This window comes from Vipera berus (genome assembly GCF_964194415.1).
Source record: "Vipera berus genome assembly, chromosome: 5".
Lineage (NCBI taxonomy): Eukaryota > Metazoa > Chordata > Lepidosauria > Squamata > Viperidae > Vipera > Vipera berus.
The window spans coordinates 55,370,924-55,393,457 of record NC_138207.1 but is presented as its reverse complement, the minus strand read 5'-3'; the positions used below and the strand labels follow the sequence as shown (position 1 = coordinate 55,393,457).

The window sequence follows — 22,534 nt, the reverse complement described above, 5'->3', positions numbered from 1 at the left end:
TTGAACATGTGATGGTTTAAATTTTACAAGTTCTCAAGCCATCTTTACTTCTGATTATCTTAGTTATACATATTGGAATGCTTTGGCACTTAACTAGTGAACAATAGAAAAAACTAATCCCTTTTTAACCCGGATGTAAATGTAAATGGTCTTTTTTCCCTTGGATGCAGATGATGAAGCAGTCAGCAGCTCCTATGAATCCTATGATGAGGAAGAGAGCAGTAAAGGCAAGTCAGCCCCTCATCAGTGGCCGTCACCCGAAGCATCTATTGAACTTATGAAAGATGCCCGGATCTGTGCTTTTCTCTGGCGAAAGAAGTGGTTAGGCCAGTGGGCCAAGCAGCTTTGCATGATTAAAGAAAACAGATTGTTGGTAAGTATTTGGCGAGCCAGAAAATATGTTTAAAATCTAAATTATTCTTGAAGATTTTCTGTTAAAACTTTAAAAAATGAAGAATTCAGAAAATAGAGGTGGCAAATAAATCCAAAGGGGCTATTTCATCTACAAAATTCCTTCCTCCTGGTAAGCAAACAAATATTTTTGGGAAGCCTGTAAATAGGATGTAAAGGCAACTTTACTTTAAGGATATGTAATTTTCAGATAAGGGACGCGGTGGCTCAGTGGGTTAGGACGCTGAGCTTGTCGATCAGAAGGTCGGCAGTTTGGCGGGTCGAATCCCGAGTGCCGCATAACAGAGTGAGCGCCTGTTACTCGTCCCAGCTTCTGCCCACCTAGCAGTTCGAAAGCACGTAAAAATGCAGTAGAAAAATAGGGACCACTCCGGTGGGAAGGTAACAGCGTTCCGTGCGCCTTTGGCGTCTAGTGATGCTGGCCACATGACCACGGAGACGTCCTCGGACAAGCGCTGGCTCTTCGGCTTTGAAACGGAGATGAGCACCGGCCCCTAGAGTCGGAAACGACTAGCACGCATGTGCGGGGGAACCTTTACCTTTACTTTACCTAATTTTCAGATGTTTTGGACTACAGATTTTACTATCCTACCTCAGACAGTCATTTAAGAGAGGCTCTTGGTTCTCCGTTCTTGAAATAAGAGCAAATGGTACTCAAGACTAGAAGTGTTTGCAGAAGAGCTATTTGGGAAGGTAAGGAGGGAGGAACATGGAGGAATGTTAACAAGTATGGTTAAAGTATGGTATGAGGCAGGGAAGCAACCAGAAATATAGAGCCAAGGTAACCCTTGTCACTCTTTATTCTATTCCATATTCCAATATATTTGTTGAGAAAGAAGTGTGCATGAATTATATATACTCTTGTGGAAGAAATATAGTATAAGGTTAGACAAAGTAATACTGTAATCAAGAGGTTTTAATGTGTGAGGTAAATAACATGCTGCTTCCCCCTCCCCCTCCTCCAAATATCATTTCAACATTAGTGATGAGAATGCATGCTTGAATAGATCTAAACTTAGTTACATGGCACATGTAAAATTTGTATTAAGTGTGAATACAAATTTGTATTAAATGTGAAGAATGGTAGAGGCCTTCCTTCTAATCTTTATTGGATAGCTTTAATTTTTGCTTTCTAAACTCCAGCACCTGTTTTCATTCATAATTTCACCTGAACACGTGGCAGTTGGCTTTACTTTAAATAAATATTACTTATTACCTGGGACACACTGCAAATAACAAGCCTTTAGACACATCGATGTTAGGTAGGTTTAGTCCCCCTTAAACATGGCTTGAGACTATGTTACTTTACAAATTCCTCTATCTGAGGTATTTGCCTGTCCACCAGAATAGATAGGGTAGGTGTATTCCAGGTCCTTTCTCTTAAACATTTCCATTTGTGGGTCCTTAGAAGTGCACCTTTTTTGCTGTAACCTCTGTCCTAAGGAACACCATCGCTCCTGAGATCCAACAGCTCTCCTCCTTTTAACCTTCAGGAGAATAATTAAGACCTGACTCTTCCCCCAAGGATTGCAACAGGGTGAGCTCAGAGTGGGATGAGACTATTGTGAGTGCCATCTGGGAAGTTCAGTTGTAGGCCCAGTTTTATCTTTTTTTTTTTTTTTATGATTATTTCTTGTTTGATTGGTTGTAAGCCACCTAAGAGTTGCTTTTAAGTTGAGGAGCTGAACAAATGTTTTAAATGATTTTAAAGAAAATAATAATCTTAACTATATTGCTTTTGTCCTCAGTGCTACAAAACTTCCAAGGACCATAATCCTCAGCTAGATGTTAATTTGGTGGGTTGCAGTGTCATTCACAAGGAGAAGAATCTAAGAAAGCAGGAACATAAGTTGAAGATCATCCCCATGAATGCAGATGTGATCGTCTTGGGTTTGCAAAGTAAAGACCAGGCAGAACAATGGCTCAGAGTGAGTTGAGCCTTTTTCCTTTGCAATTTCTGTTACTCCATGTAACTGGAGTTGGCAATTGCAAATGCCAACACTGAACTTGGCAGCCAGTGTACTTGTGCTTTACCAGTCATGTGATTTAAGGCTCCTGCTTAAACACACAATGCCTTTAGGAAATGAAACCACATATTTATGAAATATACTTGATGTGTTCATTGGAGCCCAAGGGAAATGTATAAATTAGAAGAGCAAAGCTCCTTGTTAAAGTAATTTTAAATTTAAATATTTTTAGAGAATTTTCAATAGCGTTAATTTAAATTTTATACAGGTAGTCCTCGGGTTATGACCACTCACTCAGAAATCATTTAAAGTTATGATGTCACCAAGTGAATGGTGCTTACAATTGGTCCTCTATGTTCTAGATTTAGTTACATGATACTGTGCTTCTAAGCTTTTCAGGGGATAAATATTCAATGTTATGTGGACATGCCCTTGCTATTTTACATTTCTGTACTTATTATTTTGATTTTTCTGCATCTTGATTTTCCATGCCAAAGACCTCTGAACTGAGGTTAGCTGTGGAAACACAAGGAAACTCTTAATAATTTATAGTCAAGTAAAAAGGTCCAAGTACAAAGCAAGTACATGCTGTTTGGTAAATCTTTTAAAAGCACAAGAACACTGGCTGGCAAAGTACCAAGCCTCTGTTTCTAAATTAAACTAACCACAGCAAAAAAATACATGTATGCAGTCATCTTGGTATAACACAGGGTTACTTTTGTCAGCCCAAATTGGGGTAATCTTCTGCACCTCTCATGATTGGTTTTAATCTAGAGTGGTCCGTATAGCACAGAAACTAAAATCATTTTCATCTTCCAATAGGTGAAAGAGTTTTTTTTTTTAAAAAAATATTGTTGGCACATGTAGTGTTTTGGATCTTGATATCTCTACTGACATGCCCAGGGACTGTTGCGTAAGAAATCATTCCTAATTAGTGTAGAACAATGGTGGGGATTGCCCAGCACATCCTCTAATTTGGTGTGCTGTTTATATATATGTTCTAGGCTTAACTTTCAAGCAGAGCTTTCTGAAACAACTCAGCTTCTATATCTCTAATTTCAAAATTGCTTTGTTTAAACTGAGTTAAAATTAGCTAAACGTTTTTCGGCACAGAAGAAAATAGAAGATGTAGCTGGCCATAAGACAAGAACTTGCTTACATCATGCTTCCCCGCTCCCTTCACAGGTAATCCAAGAAACAAGTGGTCTCTATCCAGACGGGCCGTGTGAAGGAAATCAGTATGTTCCAGATTTTCAGCGGTTCAATAATCCAAAAGTATGTCTTATCTTTTGAAAGGGATGCTTAAAAAGTAGCTCTTAAATCTTCCTGTTGCATAATATTTTAAAACTACTTGATTATGTAAGGGAAGTTACTCCCACCATCAAAACAGGAAAATGGCTGAAACTTGCAAATGTGAAAACTCCAGCTTTGTTGTATGCTGCAATTAGAACAGCTTCAAGCATCTTTCCATCCCTTCACAACAACACTTCTTTGTATCCATTTATCTTCCTAATAAGCTTGTTTCAAATTGCTTTTAAACAGAGCTTAATAGATTTAGTTCTGTTCAAACCCAAATGAAAACATTATATAAAGAAGCATTGTTTTTCCCCCTTTTATGACCCTTTAATCCAGTGGTGGTATTCAGCCAGTTCACACCAGTTTGGCAGAACCAGTAGCTAATTTTTTGGTGCCCAGGCCCAGAATGGACTTCCCGAATTGGTATCCACACAGAGAACTGGTTGTTCACATATTTGAATCCCACCACTGCTTTAATCCCTTGTTTCAGGGTGGACTTGGGGTGACTGAATGGAGCTGAGCATTTACTGGGCTTTATAAAATCTCTCTATATAAATATAAGGAGCCATGGTGGTGCAGTGGTTAAAATGCAGCATTGCAGTCTAATTCAGCTCACTGCCAGGAGTTCGATCCTCACTGGCTCAAGATTGACTCAGTCTTCTATGCTTCCGAGATCGGTAAAATGAGGACCTAGACTGTTGGGTGCAATATGCAGAATTTGTAAACCTCTTAGAGAGTGTTTTAAAGCACCATGAAGTAGTATATAATCTAAATGCTAGTGCTATTGGTCTCTATATCTGGATACACACACACATATCCATACATATGCATATTTTTCTTTTTCTTTTGGTATCTCTTTGGGACAATTGGGATTTTTTAGTTGTTTATTTTCTATTTTCTATTTTTGTCTTATTTTTTATCCATAATCAGTAGAATGTTATTTGTCTGTTTCTGTTGAATTTGGTGTGCTAAAAACTTTCTTGGACCCCACATGCTCTCCTACAGAAACCTAAGGAAAGCATCTGGGATGGGAAACATGGAACAAATTTAGTCAAACATAACCTAGAGCTCATTTAAAGGCTATTCCAATGGTAGTAAGGCCTTCTTTCCTACAGTGTGTCAGCACAGAATTGCCTTATGGAGTTATTGATGTTGCTTCAGTTGGAGCTATGATGTTCTGAGCTGCCGAAGAGAAGGGACTGTTTTCAATAATCTGCTATGATACATTTGCAAAACAATTTGCTGATTATATTGCTTACCTCTATTCCAACTTGGACTTGTTCTATGAAAGCGATTAGTGGTTTCCAGTTTCCATGGATGTGACTTATCTCATTCATTTATGGACCCAATAATTTTTTTAAGGGTGGAAATGGGAACTAAATGACTTTGGGAGGCAAATCATTAACTTTACAATCCTAGATATCTCCATCCAGCAGAAGAGGCTAAAATAGTACCACTAGGTTGTTCCACTACATTATGCCACTTAATTCAGCCCTGCATGGTTCTATATGCTTTTAAATATCCACAAGAAGCTGCTAGTTCTTGTGGCGCTTTAGGGAGTGATCTGATTATTATTTGGGTGATATCTAACACACTTTTTTGCCAATTGATGCCAAGGAGCTTTTTGAAATTACTTTTCCACGTGGCTTGGCTACCATGAAAAGACTTTTTCCTCTTACTTTAATTAATTAATTAATTAATTCTTCAAAATTCAGAGTGATTTTACATTCAGAATTCTGTGATGTTTATGTGTCCCAAAAGGAGCTCTATTTTCATGGATATAGTAAACATTTCCTTACTTAATAGATTTCTTGCTGGTTCATTAAAAAGAATGCTTGGGTGAATTAAACTGAGAGTAAAAGTACATTTCATACAATGTACTGTTATTTGTTTATATTATAATATCAGTATTATAATTAAATGAACATGTTTTTTAAGCCAATCAACCAACCATTGGGCAATTAATGTTATGAAAGAGGAAGCTTGGTGGAAAGATCAAGTTTCTCCATTCGTGTGCCTGGTGTTCCAATCAAGCTGTGTTGCTATTTGCCTGAAGTCGAATAAAAAAGAAGCAGCTGGGTTTTTTTTAGTGAGGATTTGTAAATCTGATAACATTCCAAGAGCAATCGATATATAAATATTCATACTTTTTACTGTACTACCCATCATTTTCTCACATTGCTCTAAACATAAAATATAAGTTACCAACAGGCAGAAGAGTTTTTCAATCCAGTATGTTATAATTTTCTCAACTTTAATCTGGAGATTGTCCTTTGTTCTTTGCAGGTGGAACCATCAGAGAGTGGGAGCAACGCTGATGGTCACATGGAACTGATGGAAACAAAAGATGGTAATGTGACTTAGAATTCAGAAAGTTTCCCCAATCTAGTATCTTTCATAGATGTTGGGAACTGAAATCCCATGACAACTGGAAGATTCTGGGCAGGAGGAATTTGAATTAGAAGGAAGAGAGAAATTAAAGCAGCTTTCTCTGCTGTATACATTATTGAATTTGCAGATTTCCTGGTTGAAATAGAATTGGATAGAGGAGCTTCTCTGCCAAATTAATTTGTTATCCACACTAATTAAACTATGTAGCTTCTACCAGGGATAATGAAAGAGGACCTTGTAGAACATAGAAAACTGCCATATACCTGTTTATCAGTCCAATCTACTTCTACCGGTATCTATTTTGACTGGTGATGGTTGTCCAGGGTTTTGAGCAAAAAGAAATCCTTTACTTCTCCTCCTATCTGAAATTTTAATTAAAAACCAAGAATCAAATGTGGGACTTTCTGTGTAAAATGCTTATGCTCTTCTGCTAAGCTATGAACCCTTCACAAAGGAAGGAATATTTAAAAAAGGAGGCATTATATCATGATTCCTCTCAATATACGTAGACAGAAAATGTTGCCACTTAGAATAATATCATAAAGAGGAGGCATTTTTACCTGAAACTAAATTTCATTTAACTTGTTGGAATATGAAACAAAACATGTTTTGCATTTGATTATTAACTGGATAATCTTTTTTCCCCTGGAACTGAAGTATTAGAAACAATATCAGTAGGCCAGAAGCTTGTAGCAGCTTTATTAAATTGTTGGTCAATTACAGTAAACCTAAACCTAAAGCTTGTAGCAGCTCTATTAATTTGTTGGTCAACTGCAGTAAACCTAACCTGATTGATCAAGAGCTTACATGCCAAGAATATATACTGCAGTTATGTGCTTGCTTACATGAAGTATTATGTGTATTTCTCCCAAGAATTAAAGTTACACCAAGATTGCAATAAAAGATTTAGTGTAAATAGAAACAGAAAAGGACAATCACATTAAGACCAGGTAAACACCCTCTATTTGCAACAGGCTTCATCTGAGTTTTCAGTCATTCCTTGCAGTTTGTTGTAAAAACCTAAGGAGCTTTGCAAATACTTGAAAAGGAATGCCTGCAAACACTTTCTCCAGTTCCACAGAAAAGAGGATGGTTCAAAGGAAAATAACTCAGCTGGTAATCACAAGAGTCTTTTTCACTTCCCTGCAACCATAACCATGCTTTAGCTTTTTTTTCTTTTCTGCCATGTACTCATTAAGTGGCTTTTGTCTCATCCCCAGCCCATATCTGAGGCATTTGAAAATGGCCTCTTCTCCCAACACAATTTTTGCTGTAGACATGATCTGGCACACTTTACCAATCATTTAGCTGACGTTGTGGTTTGGAGCTAGGATCTGCTCAGTTTGCTGCTTTAGGCTTCTGCAGGCATATCTCTTTTCTCTGGTTATTGTGAGTTGCTCTCCACTGCCATTTTGGAATGGGTGGCAGATGCCTGCCTTCTCCAGTCATCTTCCCTTGGAATATTTAACTGGAGTTTCTGAAGAGCTGACCTTAAAAACGTGCACCTAGCATGCTTCTAAAAGAGCTGTAGACCTGATTTTTAAACAAGATTACAATTCTTTTGAGGGAGTAAACAGACAGTTGAGTGTGTCCTGCCAGTAGGGGCTCTGAAGGTGTTCTTCTGCTACAATGGATAAGGATTTTATATAGCTGTATTTTTTACTCTTTATTGTCATCATTATTTTTGAGCAACAATGCAACTTCCTCCTGCCTGGTGAATGTTCCCAGGGCCAGAGTTATATAGTAGTAGTTCCTCCACAGTTACTTATGTTGCCTTTGGGAGGGGTAATCTCATTTTGTTTACTTCATTCTGACTTTGGTGACACTAAATGCTATGGTAACTCTTTGGTGACACTAAATGCTATGGTAAGCAAAATGACAAAATTCTTGAAGTCTATTCTGGCACATAGGTTCTGCATGATCATCCCCCAGGTACTTTCTGGTATTGCTAATTCTGAGGTTAGAACTGGACTTCTGGTCATTAACTGCATGTACTACCATTCTCTTGCAGCACTAGTTATGGGATCAGGTCCGCCCATTTCATCCCACATGCCTGTCTGTACTTTTTATCTATGATTTGCTGGTTTTTTTGTTTAAAGAATTAATGCTGTTTCAAAAGAGCATTATTTCTGCCCTCAAAATAGCCTGCTATACAGGTATCAAATATTTCGCTCCTATGCTCCTCCTCTGTGTTGTTACCATTCAGTCTTTTAGAACTCAGCTTTAGCCATACACAGAAATAACTTGAGGATAGCTAACAGGCAGAAAAGGTTATGGGGACACTGAGCAAACTCTCTCTGGAGGGAGCTCTGCCACTAGTTGCTAATCCCACTGTTCTAAACTTGTCCCATATTGCCCTATGGGGATCAGGATGGGTGAAAGAGGGTTAAATACTTGGTGGGCACGAGATGAATTTGCAGGACACACCATTTCTGTTCCTTTCCTTGGCCACAATAATTAAGCACTTCACCAGTTAATGGCCTCATTACTGTATCAAAATGAGGATCAGCAATGGGAGCAGGACAATTTATTCTAGCATACTTTTCTGCCAGCTCAAGGGCTGTTGGATGATGCTTTCATACAACTTTGAGGGAGAGCTGTGCACATGAAACAGGTGGCCCTATTTTAGCCCAATCCAAAATCCAATCCAATTTATGGATATAGTGCAGGGGTGTCAAGCTGCCAGCCTGCGGGCCGTATGCATCATAGCAAAACCGCGCCCACCCCATTGCCTGCAATGGGAAAAAAGTTGCGATACATTGTGACATATCACGTGACATTGTGAATTTGGCACCCCTGACATAGTGGGTTCAGAAATTACTTAAAAGATACAAATACTTCAATCCCAGCAGAAAATTATAAGGTTGTGTCAACAATCACATCAGCATGTTTTTAGTAGGTTAAAAAGGACAACCTACACATTTGGTGTACAGTGCTGTTCATTACATTCTATGTAACCTACCTTACAATGGCAGGAAAGAAATTGTATGAAAAACAAGCTCTGTTTTGTTCCAGGCTGACTTAAAATAGGAGGCATTTTTTCCAATAACACAAGTGAACTTTTCATTCCTCCCTTTTTTGAATACTTGTCTCTACAAGTACATATTTCATAATTATCAAGGTAATATCACTCAATCGAGATTAGCTAAATATCTTCAGGCACATAAGTAGGTTATCATTTTATAAGGATCATTTTCTTCAGCAATAGAATTTAATATGTAGCTTTTTTTATTATTTAGCTAAGAAGAAATGCACACCTGGGTTAAAATTTAGCAACCTGATGAATCTTGGGAGAAAGAAGTCTGCCTCCATGGACAGTCCAGAAAGATCTTTGGATTCTTGCAGTAAGTAACTTTTATGAAGTGCACATACTTTTCTGTGTTTATTTGAATTGCTGCCACCTGCAGGGAAGACAATTCCAGAGAATGATGCAAAAGAGAACTTTAATATATCCATTGTGACTGGAAAATAATAGAAAGCAGTGGAAATAATAGAAAGTGCTCTTTTTAAGTCTTGTAAAAATCCATAGAATGTACAGTAGTACATTTGGGAGAATTCTGAGAGTCACTCTAACCTTTGTTGTAACAAAATATCCAGATTCTTCTTCTTGTCTTTGCTCAAAATGTAATCCAAAATCAAATTCTGACCATTGAGCCATACGTTATTTACACAGCACAGGTTGTATTTGATTGGAGGATGAACAGTGGGTGATGATGGCTGTGCTGTTATCAATTAATTAATTAGTTACAATAGATGCTTTTAATATCAGAATTTGTATCTCGGTTTGTATGATGGTTTGACTAACATGTTCATCATGTTGTAGGGTTGGAAGTAGTCTTAGAGGCCTTTTAGTTTAGCACTGGGCAAGAAAATTATTTATGTCAGCATGTTCTTATCCACTGACAACAGATCATCTCTGGAGGGGATTGAAAGAGTATTCTGGGCTCCATTAAGAAGGAAAATATTATTAAAACAACATTTCTTTCTTCACAGCATATTTAAATGTACTGGTGAACAGCCAATGGAAATCCTACTGGTGCCATGTGAAGGATGGCCAGCTCTACTTCTACCAGGACAAAAACAAAAACAAAACAGCTCAACAGCCTTTGAACTTGGTGGGCTGTGAAATCATCCCAGACCCAAGCCCTGACCACGTCTACTCATTTCGTATCCTGCACAATGGTGAAGAACTGGCCATGTTAGAGGTATGGATGTCATTCTCTCCAGAAGCTGGTAAAGACAGTTTAGTAGCCATTCAGCTTCCTTTAAATGACTTATGCTACCTATCCAAAGCTTATTTCATTGAATTGCATAAAAACATAATACAGAAAGCAGGAGAGCAAAATGAACTTTTAATTTGTTTTCCTTACATTGCAGCCAAATTAACCCAAAAGGTAAATTTACCATGAGAAAATAATACCTGCAATTAAAATAGTAGCTATAGTGTAATTTTAAACAGCAGGAAAATAATGCTAGCAATAAGTCTCCAACATTTGGCTACCCAGAAAGAGATGCAGGGCACAACAGTATAGAACCATTTTTCTCCTTAAGGACTATTCCTTTGCAGAAAATAATCTTTGGATTATGATGCTGGTATAACAATAGGGTCGAAATTTACAGTAAGCAGGACTCTTCATGTCCTTTTTTCTTATTTTCCCCTTACTTTCTTCTTTGCTGGGTTCATTGGCTTCCTAGATGATCCTGCTTTTAAGTCTATAGAAATCTTAAGCTTTTTTATTGATTGGCCCTGTATGTTTCTACTCTATATTTGGCAATGCTTAAAATAATAGCCATGTTGTTAGAACTGTAACAAAAAAATATGTTGAGCACTACATCAGCAGTTTTATAGTTCAGTAAGTCAATGGTGTATTCAAAAATAAATAAATATGAAGCTGCTTCAAATGATTCCTTGCCCAGGACCTTTTGTTCTACCTCCCACTATCACTTTTTAGTGTTGTTTTTTTTTTAAATTTTTAAAAAAGTTCAGGCTGAGGGCCCAATTTCTTTTCTCCATGTTGACTGTTTCCACCCTAGTTCCGCTTCCAAATGGCATATTCTCTTTCTTACTCATGCCTACAAAGACACATAGGAAAGAAAGTACTTTAAATTTATAACATAGGAATGATATTGTGAGGTCAAGAATGCTGGAGGGAAGGGGAAAAAAAGGAACAAGAAAGTAAAATAACTGTGGGAGTATCTAAAATTAGGCCAAGGTTCGCAGGCTATCCACAGATTGCAAGTGCTCCACCCTGCAATATAATGTGTAGTTAGCTGGTGCAGTTTTACCTTATGCACACATAAAAACAATTTGTGACATTGAATACTGTCAGAAATATTCACTCCACCCTCCCCCCTTCTAGAGTTCTGCCCAAAGTATTATAGTATCTACATTATATATGGGGATGTACAATATAAATTCAAATTTTATCTTATCATTCTAATCTTGTAACTTCCTGTTTTTTAATGCACAAGTAATAAATGCAATTTTAAATATAACTCAAGGGAGTTTATAGGAGTTTAATTTCTCCTGGAGGAAAAATTGATTTCAAAAACAAGTTGCTTACCTCTATTACTTTCACTCAGAGTTGGTTTTTTTGTTGTTGTTGTTTATTGCTAATCTTAGATTCTCTGACATCAGCAACATTTGAGTGGGAGGAGGAAAATGTGACAAATTTCCTGCATTTTGTAGTGGGAGGAATATTTTCAGCTAAGGGTAGGATTGCCAGAGACTCTGAGCATTTTTTAGCAGACAAATTGCTGAATATGATGGAGCCAGAATAAGGATGACTTCAACAGTTATTTCAAACTAGTTTCATTCACCACGTTAAGGTGCCATATAGATTCAGCAGTTCAGTTCAAGGCAACTAGAAATTATAAAATCGTTTCTCATTTTTCATGGTGCTTACTGAATATAGGCATCCATAGGTTCACCAAACCCTTTTTACTTATGGGTGGCATCTGACATCAGATTACAAATTCAAAAAACTGGTGTCTGTAACATGTTGCATGTTACAGCATTTTTTTCCTCTCGATTGCAGAGGACACCTGTGATGTTTCCTTCATGTTTCACCACCAAATTTCAGTATTTATTTTAGGAGCCATTTGGTACAGAAATATTTATAACATCAAATTGGTGCCACCTTCTGGGAGAAAAGGAGAAAGATCTTTAGATGAAATGCTTTTTCAAAATTTTGGCATATTTATTTCGCCTGGGCAACTAAACTCTCATTTATTATTCAGGACAAATCCTACCTTGAATATAAAATTTTCACAAATATTTAAATAATTAAATGTTTATATGAGTCTGTGAATTATTGAATTTGAAGCACATGATTTCCTTTCCATTGGATTTGGGCAGAACATAATTTCCTCACTTTCTTCTCCCACCCTAATTCTGTCCGCTCCTAAGTAAGGACCCTTTGAACAATGAACAAATTTGTGTGCTCACCCTATTCAGCCAAATAGTTCAACTCTTCAGAAAATATTTTTGGGGCATTGCTGAGTGGATAAAGGTACAAAATTTGTCTTTTCTTCGGCTTACTTCTAATGTTTCTTTAGATCCAAGCCATTAGATTAGAATAGTCCACTGATTAGAGATTCACTAAACCACTGATTAGAAGAGATTTGAACCATCTGTCAGAATCCATTTATATCACATTCATAAATGTATGTTTAAAACATTATTCCCCCCCCATGGATTCTGCCATCTCCCGAGGAAGGAGGAGCATATGTGGATTCAACCTGCCTTAGGTTATTTCAAAGACCAAGGGAACCTTTTGAACTGGGGGGAACAAAAGGGAGGGTTAGAGAAGAAGGCATCTGACTTGTGTCTTCTTTTAATTCTGGAGAGGAAGAAGGCAATAACCATAAAGATTCGAAGTTCCTTTTTTTCTCCCCACGAAAGGGATGACACGAAGTAGAATGATGGGGGCTGACCAAATGGGGTTGAGGGAAGGGGGGTTGAACCGGGTACCCTTTATAAAATCTCAATTTGTAAAACAATACTAAGTCCTGTCTTGTATCCCCACAACCAAGCATGTCCTAGTAAAGATTCCTTTTGGACTAGAACTAACTCCAAGAGTTTTGTTTTCCTAAGACATGGATTGGGGAGGGTCCTGACACCATAACTATAACTGTTGGCTCTGTTTTCATTTATTTAATAGACAAAGTCTTCTGAAGAAATGGGCCACTGGCTTGGTGTCCTTTTGTCAGAATCTGGATCTAAAACGGATCCCGAGGAGCTTACTTATGATTACGTTGATGCTGACCGAATTTCCTGTATTGTATCTGCAGCAAAAAACTCATTATTGTAAGTTACTATGATAGCATGTTTGCTGTTCAGAATCTGTTTCATTTTGGTGGTTTCCTAGTATATCTATTGACTCTGGTAAACAAGTGTTTGGGGTTTTTTTTACTTGAAAATAAACAGTACTACATAAATATAGCCCATATATGATGCATTAAAATGAAATTGGCATACTAAAGAAAAAGAATGAAAGGGTAAATATCTGAATGATTATTTTCCATATTATGTCCCAAAAAGGCAACCTTTGAACGGAGATTTCATCCCTAAAAAGACTGAGTGGACAGGGAGAAAAATCCTATTTTCCCACTTTTTTAAGGAAAGTATGTGGGGAAAACAAATGAAAATAGAAATACAACAATTGTATTTATCTCATTTACTTATTTGATTTCTTATAACCACCCATTTCTTTAACTTTCCAACCGGAAGCCCACCAAATATTTTGAGACTGAAACATTTGGAATCAAAATTAAAATTCTTGGGAAACTGTTGTGGACCTCTTGTTGCATACCTGGTCTCTTGCTGATAGGAGTCAGTGTTTTGCTCTTTGTTTTACATTGCTTCATTGGACTCTTACATGGTAACTGCTTCATTGGACTTGAGTGTCTGGTAGAAGATGAAGTCAGGAGCAGTTGCCACATACAAAGATAGACAGTAAACTGTCAGGATCTAAGAGCTGTTACTGCTGGTGATGCTTTGAAACTCTGCGATAGCATGTTTGCTTTCATGTTTTTCAGCTTAATGCAAAGAAAGCACTCTGAACCCAACACTTACATTGACAACCTACCAAAGAGAATGGGGAACCAAGAAGAACTCTATGATGATGTGGACATTCCAGAGGCCACCCTGGTGAGGTTTTTGCAGAATTGACCAGTTTGTTTATCATTCTAAGCAGCAATATTGAAATTGGGGGGGTGGGGGTGGGGGTGGCAAAGTGATTTTTTTATATATATTTAAAGAAAATTGTGCTGGATTGCTATTATAAATTCATGAATGAATGTAAATCCACATTACGCGTAACAGTGTTGAATTCAGACTGTCAAATAGAAATTTGCACTTAAGGAAGCAGAATTTGTTTCCTTAAATGGAATTATTATTTGGAACATGCTCTCTTTTATAGGATCCTGTGCCTCCAGATGGAAGTAAATGTGAAGGGGAACAGGACAGAGTCTATCTAGACCTCACTCCAATGAAATCCTTGCTGCACGGAGCTGGCTCAAAGCAGGATCAGTCTACTCCTTCAGTGTCTCCCCCTTTACAAAGATCTATGAGCAAGAGCTCAGTGGACTTGGAGAAAGACTCAGCCATGGTGCAAAAAGAACCAGAGCTAAACAGAAGTGCAATGGAAATTCCAGAACAGGTACTACGCCGCAATAAAGTTTTATTCTTACAATGCTCTTCCCTTGACTGACACTTTCCACACACGCTGGATCGACAGTTCCCAATATTTTTAATAGTATGGCCGTCTGGAATGATAGAAATTGAAATACAAAGGTAATGGAATGTTATACAAAGGTCATGGGAAATGCATCTGCTTAAGGCTTTGGACAGCCATTGTCAGAGAGAGATCAATCTAATGCTAATTTCCCCTCCCAGTTTCCCTACAAAAATAACTCGGTGAGGTGGGTTGGGCTGAGAGAGAGTGACTGTCTCATCCAGCTGGATTTAATGCTTAAGGCAGGACTTGAACTTACAGTCTCCTGGTTTCTAGACTGTTCCTTAACGACTAGACCAAAGTGGCTCTTCTCATCTTTTTTTTCAAACAGAAGCCTTCAGACATAGATGAACTGCCACCTCCATGGACAGGTACAATAAAAATCCAGACACAACAGCAGCAAATTATATTTCCTCAGAGTAACCCCACTATGGTAATGGCTGCACCAAAGGAAAAAACAGAAAAGCTCAAAGTGATGAATACAGGTAGGTATGGTGACCACAATACCTTAGTTCAGGTTTTTATGATGCAGGTGGATTATCTCTATTTATGGCCACACTTTGTTAAGTCATATACCTGCTGTACATCTGTAGGCTAATTGTTAGCAAGAATTTAGTGAACAGCAGGCTAATTTGGGGCATCTTTTATTATTTCTCTGATACCTTTCTTAATTTACTGAACTTTCTCCCTCTTGCATGACAGCAGGCCAGGACAGAGTACTACCTAATGGTTACAGAAGGCTTTTGTAGTCAGGTCAGTTTTTTGGGTCTGAGCATTTCAAGTAGCTCAGTGGATAAATGTAGATCTTGCTGTTACTCTTTTAACAATTGTATTCAGCCTTTGCATTAGTGTTTGTAGTTTCTGTCACTGGAAAAGGTCCTTCACTAAGAGAGTGTAAACTAAATTCACAGCCCCTGTAGAAACAAAACTAGGCAAGAACAGGACAGAGGCTGAAGTGAAGAGGTATTCAGAGGAGAGAGACCGTTTGGAGAAAGACAAAGAAGAAATCCGCTCTCAGCTGGCAAAGCTTCGAAAAGAGAAAAGGGAGCTGAAAGAGATTCTGATGAACTGCTCAGGTAAACCTCCATTGCCCATCTTATTTTCACTCCCTGGTGCCTGGCATAGAACAGGCAACCATTTTAAGCATTAAGTGATGCGATTGTGTTTTATGAGACTGCTGGATGATGGCCGAGTTACCAGCAGGTTCTTTCCTTGTTTGATGTTGCTTCTTCAGAAGAAGAGCTTCATATAATCTTCTGGAGAACAACAGATCCACTATTTTGATTCATTTGATAAGTAGCTCTTCTTTTCTCCACAATTGTCCCTAACCTTTCTCTCTTGGAAGAATGGAATGGTCCAAAGAGTGCTCGTGAAAAGTGATTGATGAAATAAGCTGATCTGCACTCCCAGTTTGATTTTCTAGAATCTATTCAAGTTGCTTAAAAACTGTAAATGGTTTGAGATTTGGGGGCCTTAAAGACCATCTCTGCCATATATTCTTACCATGTAAAAAGGCTTTACTTAGAGTGTCATATTGCCTCTAATGTTAGTTTTATTATTATGTTTTTCAGTCCTATAACAAAAAAATTGAAGGGGAGGAAAGGAATATATATATATATATATATATATATATATATATATATATATATATATATATATGCACAAATTATTCAAATTGCTAATAAAGAATTTGGGGAGGTTGAGATGGCCATTTCGAACTCTTTATGTTCTCATCAGTCAGTCATACCCTTTATCTGAGCCTTGACAAAGCCTTGACAAATACTTAACACACACACACACATATATATATATATATATATATATATATATATATATATATATATATATATATATATATATATATATATATATATATATATATATATATATATATATATATATATATATATATATATATATATATATATATATATATATATATATATATATATTATGTAAATTTTAATGATGAAAACTGATGAAAACTAATAAGTTTGAAATGCATATCAGTCTCCCTTAATTCTTTGTTAGCAATTTAAAATTTACACAAATATGAGCTGTCACCGGTGTGACTACTGCCTGTCGATGGCCTTCAGGTTAGGCTGACACAGGAAATAAAGATTTGTCCCATGTTTGGGGCCTAGCAAGGTAATCTAAAAATAGTTAACAAGCATTTGACATATATATATTATATATATATATAATCCTGGGTGTAGACATCCGGGATATAAGAGAAAATTCTTCTTTATTGCTGAGCTTTCGTCAACCCTGACCCTAGGCGCGATTTTTAAAAATCAACCAGAGACCGGCCTTTTCCAGCAAAGCCGGAACCACTGTGATTATAAATGAGCGAGCTTGTCACGAATAGGCCACTCCCACATTCCACAATTTGAACGTTATAACTGCCATACAAGTGTATGGACTAACTCCCTTATCATTCAGCCCTTGCTCTGATGATGTCAACAGCTTGTTGACGAAAGCTCAGCAATAAAGAAGAATTTTCTCTTATATCTTATATATATATATATGAGAGAGAGAGAGATGACATGGATAAGTGATAGCATTTTCTATATCCCTACTGTTTCCTTGGCAGATAAGAATAAATTGTCTACAATGGAACAGAAGCTAAAAGAGATAGAAGATGAGTGTAAGAGGAAAGAAGATCAGCGTGTTGACTTGGAGCTGAGACTTGTTGAAGCAAAAGAGAATCTCAGGAAAGCAGAGTCTGGTCCAGTTACACTTGGCACCACAGTGGATACCACACACATGGAAAATGCAAGTCCCAAAGTATGTAGCATGTCACTTTGAGAAGTGGTAGGATGCTTGTCAACAACTTGTTCGTAGATATGTGAAGCAAGAGTTTGATTGAATCTTTTCTCATACTTTAAAAAACGTAATAGTTAATAGTATAGGCCTTCAATTCACCAGAAGATCATGAGGACAAAGCCAGAGCTCTTGCTTCACTGATAAGAATTCTGGCTTCATTCTTGCTACATGAAAGCAGAATACCGGAATAAGTTTCAATAAATTGCCAAGATCAAATGCAACATTAATTTATATTTCCACCCTCCACATATCCACAACCAGAAGATTCCATGAACTCTGATATGCAACTGATAAAATGTACAATTAAAATAGTAAAGTTTGTGTGATCACTATTCTCTTTTCCCCTTTCAATATAGATGAAAGTTGCTAATCCTACAAATAATCCAGAAAATTCACCTGTCAATTCAGCAGTGGCATTAAAAAACCGCCCTTTATCTGTCATGGTCACAGGGAAAGGAACAGTTTTGCAGAAAGCAAAGGTAAGGCATCTAGGAAGCATAACCACAGGAATTATGTAGCAAAACAAAAAACAAAACCCACCAAATTGGCATTCGGGGTTTGGTCAGTCATTGCAGTTGGTAGTAGCACCTGGATGGGAGACCACCAGGAAATATCAGGTCTGTAGATTAGATATAGAAATAAACAAAAACACTGTCGAAAGTAATTGCAACTACACAAGATAATGAGCACTTTTTTCTTCCTTTTTCTTTTCAGGAATGGGAAAAGAAAGGTGCTAGCTAGGAAATCCTAGCCTCAAGAACAGACTGAAGATTCAAATTGGCTCTTTGTGGACTACAGAAGCCTACTGCCAGTAGCAAAAATGTCCAGATGAAGAAAGCATGGCAAGTGGGGAACTGTATCATACTGTCTGGAGGAAACAATGGACCTTGGCCAGATGCCAGTGTGGCTTCCCTTAGACTAAGACTGTTGGTCCTTTTAGCAGACTTGCACTGTGTAGATAGGACAGATAACCCAAATGGAAACAGTAGTTCTAACCTTACTGGTATCCTGAAACTGTTGCTGTACATAAGGAAGCTTTTGTCTACTTTTAGTATGGTGTTTTATCATTGCACGGTCTAGGATTTATTGTTAAATGACTTTTAGTTGGACATGTTTAATATTTCTGTAGCATACCAAGGCATGGCAGGAGACAGAGGAGGGAAAGTTGAGCCTCACACCAGCCATTTCTTTCCTAACCAATGATGTAAATTTGAATGACACTTCTGTGGAAATTGCAATTAAATGCAGCTGTTCTGCCCAACGCAACATCCACCTGAGAAAGGGTTAGGTGCTCAAGTTTGAACATTCAGCTGACACACCAGGCTTATTCAGATGCCCTAATTTCAGATATAGTGACCTATTGTTCTGTATAGTGACATTATATGATCCGTGGATTTGAACGTGCCATTTATTTTATTAAGGGAGCTAGTATGGTGTAATGGTTAAGAAATTAGAGGACTGTGAGTCCTAACCCTGTCTTAGGCATACGTCCAGCTGGGTAACCTTGGGCCAGTCACTCTCTCACAGCCCTAGGAAGGAAGCAATGGTGAACCACTTCATCTTGGCAAGAAAACTGCAGGCATTAGTATGGGCAGTTGCCAGTAGTCAATACTGAATCAAAAGCACAAATAAAAATCTACTTTATTTACACAGGAACTTATACATAAGTTCCCATAAGTGTTTAAGAGTGGGCAACATGAAGATTTAATCCACTGGGTACAGGGATCTCTCCTGATCACTGTGCACGGCTATGAGCTTTACTTTTGGAAAAATAACACAGATGAGTTCATTCTTTAAACACCTGTAGTTGCACACATTTAAAGATGATTCACAATGTAATATGTAAAATGTGTCTAAGGCAAGGGATGATTCCACTGCACTTCAGGGACATTGATACTTCGGGATAGGAACTAAGCATCTCTTTGTATTCTCTGAGGTCAGTTTCACTGTAGGAATTAATCTAATGTAAACACATAAACATGATTTGGGGGAGAAAGGAATTTCACCCACCCTTGAAAGGTATTTTATTACCCTTTTTAATAAAGTTCAATTAGAGCAAAGTAGCAAGAGTCTTGTAACTATTTTGCTGCCTGAAGGGAAGGACTACAAGGAGCCTTTCCATCCTGCATAATTCCATGCAGAAAAACCAAATGCTGACCTGTTGCTGAATAGCGCCGATGGCAGTAAATTAGCATAGGAGGCATATAGTGAGTATATGTGGAGACATACAGCATTCTCTCTTCTGCTCCCTCCACCATATACCTCCAGGGTCTGCTGTTTCACTGTACAATACGGGGGCTGGACTCACAATGCAGGAATTGATGTATTAAGTTCAGGAAATACAACAGAAATTCTCATTTAAAGTTAGCATGGATTCTTCACCAAAAATACCAGCTTCAATACTGTATTCTTGAATAGAAGTAATTTTTCATGATTAGATATATATGAACAGAAAACATCATTGTTAAGTAGCTAGTGTCAGGAAAGCACTCAAACTGTTTAGTGGGCTTGGTATCTGAGCACTATTCCAGACAATCATGATACTGTGCAATAGGTATGCATCTTAATTATTTGCTTGTTGCAGGAACCCATTTTGGGTTCCCATTATGATGGGCCAAATGCGTTGCCTTGGCAACAAAAGCATCATTTATCACAAAGAAAATATCCAGGCTTTAGATCAGGAGTGTTCAACTTTGGCCACATTGTGGACTTCAACTCCCAGAATTCCCCAGACAGCCACAGATCTTAAAGTTGCCAAGGTTTGACACCATTGCTTTAGATAATACTTATATTGATAGATGTTTCAATACTGATTGGCTAGCATTCATGACATCAGTGACAATCTTACTGCTATATGTGTGTCTGGGTTATTTTACAGCATCTTAGCCAGAGCTCTTTCTCTTCTGAACCACATATATGGGCTGCTCCACCCATCAGAAGCCCTTTTCTCATTGTCAGTTCTAAGAATATATCTAAGGATTTGACTAGCTTATCATATACCGTATTTATTTTCAGCATCTAGAGCTCAAATGCCTCTTGTTGGATTACATCAGGAAATAGACTGAAAAAAGTGGGTGGAAAGTCAGGATTAGCAGCAGAAATAAATCTCTAGAAATCTTCAACTGTGTATAACCCTGTGTTGTTCTTTGATGCCCTCAATGCACACAAATGTAAATGCTGCAGTTGTTTAAGGACTTTGTCATATTCAAGTAAGAACATCTCTTAGGTTTGCAGGCCAAAGATTATCTAAGGCTAAGGTTATCTAAGGTTATCTAAGGCTGTGTATTAATATATGAGAGTGGCATTTTATAGACTTAAAGGGTTGCAGGACTGTTTGAAAAAAGGACCTTGTGCACAACTGGCTGAAGAGAGGCAAATGGTTCATTAATAAAATCTAAGACTGCTACTGTATATCTGCCTTCAGTGCCAGTAAATGTCTATATCCCATGTCAGTGTGGGCAAATGTTGATGTGTTAGAGTGAGAATGAGTTAAAAAGCTGGCAGCCTTTGAAACCCTGACAACTAGAAGCATCAATAGAAAAGGTACTAGAGGAGTAGCAACTGACTCATTTATTCCACTCAGTTCAAATACAGTTGTGTGTCTCAACCAAAGTACTACGGCTGATGGTGTCAGCCAAAACATAGGAATTCAACATCAGATCCAAAGCCTTCTTTTAAATAACCGTAGAATTGTTATTATGTTCCTAGCTTTTTTTTAAAAAAAAAACACTTTATTGTACAAGTGTCTTTTTAGTCAGTTGCCATTTCAGATGAATCATTTTTAAATAAAAGCGTTGGCTGTATTTTAAATGTGTTGTTTGTTTTTCTAATCATTACATTGTCGAGACAGGGAAGCAGCTAACAGTGTCCACAGAATGTCTGGTTTTATCTAAGCCTACAAAGTTGAACTTTTCAACTTTCTACAAGGAAAAGTTATCACATTCTTTTATATTCATTCATATGGTATGATGTGTTCTTGCCCTGCAGGGGACACCCTTGTAGCATTTTTTGATAGGATACATTAATAATGAACTTTTACTGAATACAAAAAGATTCAAGGATTCTTGAGATACTTGAATTATATAGAAAATAAAAATGCTAATTCAGAGTAGCCTGAGAAATTTACACTAAAAATTCATACTTCAAGACAGTGATTTTAACAGGCATAGGCTGATACATAGTTTCCCTATTCACAGGATGGCAACTATAAAGTGGTACTTGTTATTGTTTAATAACTACAGTACTAGTTCCATTGTTAATAATCAGTCTTTATCATAGAGAAACTGGTGGGGAGGGGGCTGTAATCTGCAGTTCTGACATGCAAAACTTTCTTATGGGAAACGTAACACTCCAAAAGCCAAATTGCCATTGCCAAATAAAGAAATAAACTCCCAAAGTTAATCATATGTGGTCTAAAGCAATAGCAGGATCCTTTGGTCCTTGCTCATCTGACTATCTAAAAAGATCCCTTGCTACAGTCTTACATTATAGGATCTGATATCAACTGTACCAGGCTGCTTTGGCACCTACTCCTTCAAACATTGGTGTTCTCTGCTCTAGGAATCAATCTTGGAAGCTTTGAAAAACATAATGAATTGTTCCTGATTTGGTTTCAGCTAATTTACAAGCAGCATTTCCACAATCTTTCAAAGGTTTCCAGATTTTGTGCAAGTTTGAATTCTGTTGTCACATATTTCTAGAAATAGAACAATACTTGTAGCCCAGCCTCAATGTCTATTGTTTTAAGTAGATGTGTTCACTTCCCCCCCACACACACCATTCTCCAGATCCAATAAGAATTGTATATAGGATGCAAATACATACCTAACATGTGGATTTTTTTTCATATAGTTTATATATTAAACATAGAAAATGTCTGATACTGGTTGTCCTTTACTTACAATC

At 37.5% G+C, this 22,534-nt stretch overlaps 1 protein-coding gene across 1 annotated transcript in view; it reads left to right on the top strand.

Annotated features, from left to right (window-relative positions):
* Positions 1-21,421, top strand: part of AFAP1L2 (actin filament associated protein 1 like 2) — a 94,291-nt gene extending 72,870 nt beyond the window's left edge. The window contains exons 6-19 of the mRNA XM_081329377.1: positions 171-373; positions 2,160-2,339; positions 3,564-3,653; positions 5,961-6,024; positions 9,305-9,409; positions 10,059-10,270; positions 13,229-13,374; positions 14,106-14,217; positions 14,489-14,728; positions 15,135-15,288; positions 15,715-15,879; positions 17,397-17,590; positions 17,986-18,108; positions 18,344-21,421. Coding sequence (XP_081185503.1) covers positions 171-373; positions 2,160-2,339; positions 3,564-3,653; positions 5,961-6,024; positions 9,305-9,409; positions 10,059-10,270; positions 13,229-13,374; positions 14,106-14,217; positions 14,489-14,728; positions 15,135-15,288; positions 15,715-15,879; positions 17,397-17,590; positions 17,986-18,108; positions 18,344-18,370 — 2,015 coding nt within the window. The 3' untranslated portion in view covers positions 18,371-21,421. The remainder of the gene's footprint in view (positions 1-170; positions 374-2,159; positions 2,340-3,563; positions 3,654-5,960; positions 6,025-9,304; positions 9,410-10,058; positions 10,271-13,228; positions 13,375-14,105; positions 14,218-14,488; positions 14,729-15,134; positions 15,289-15,714; positions 15,880-17,396; positions 17,591-17,985; positions 18,109-18,343) is intronic.
* Positions 21,422-22,534: the final 1,113 nt, after the last annotated feature.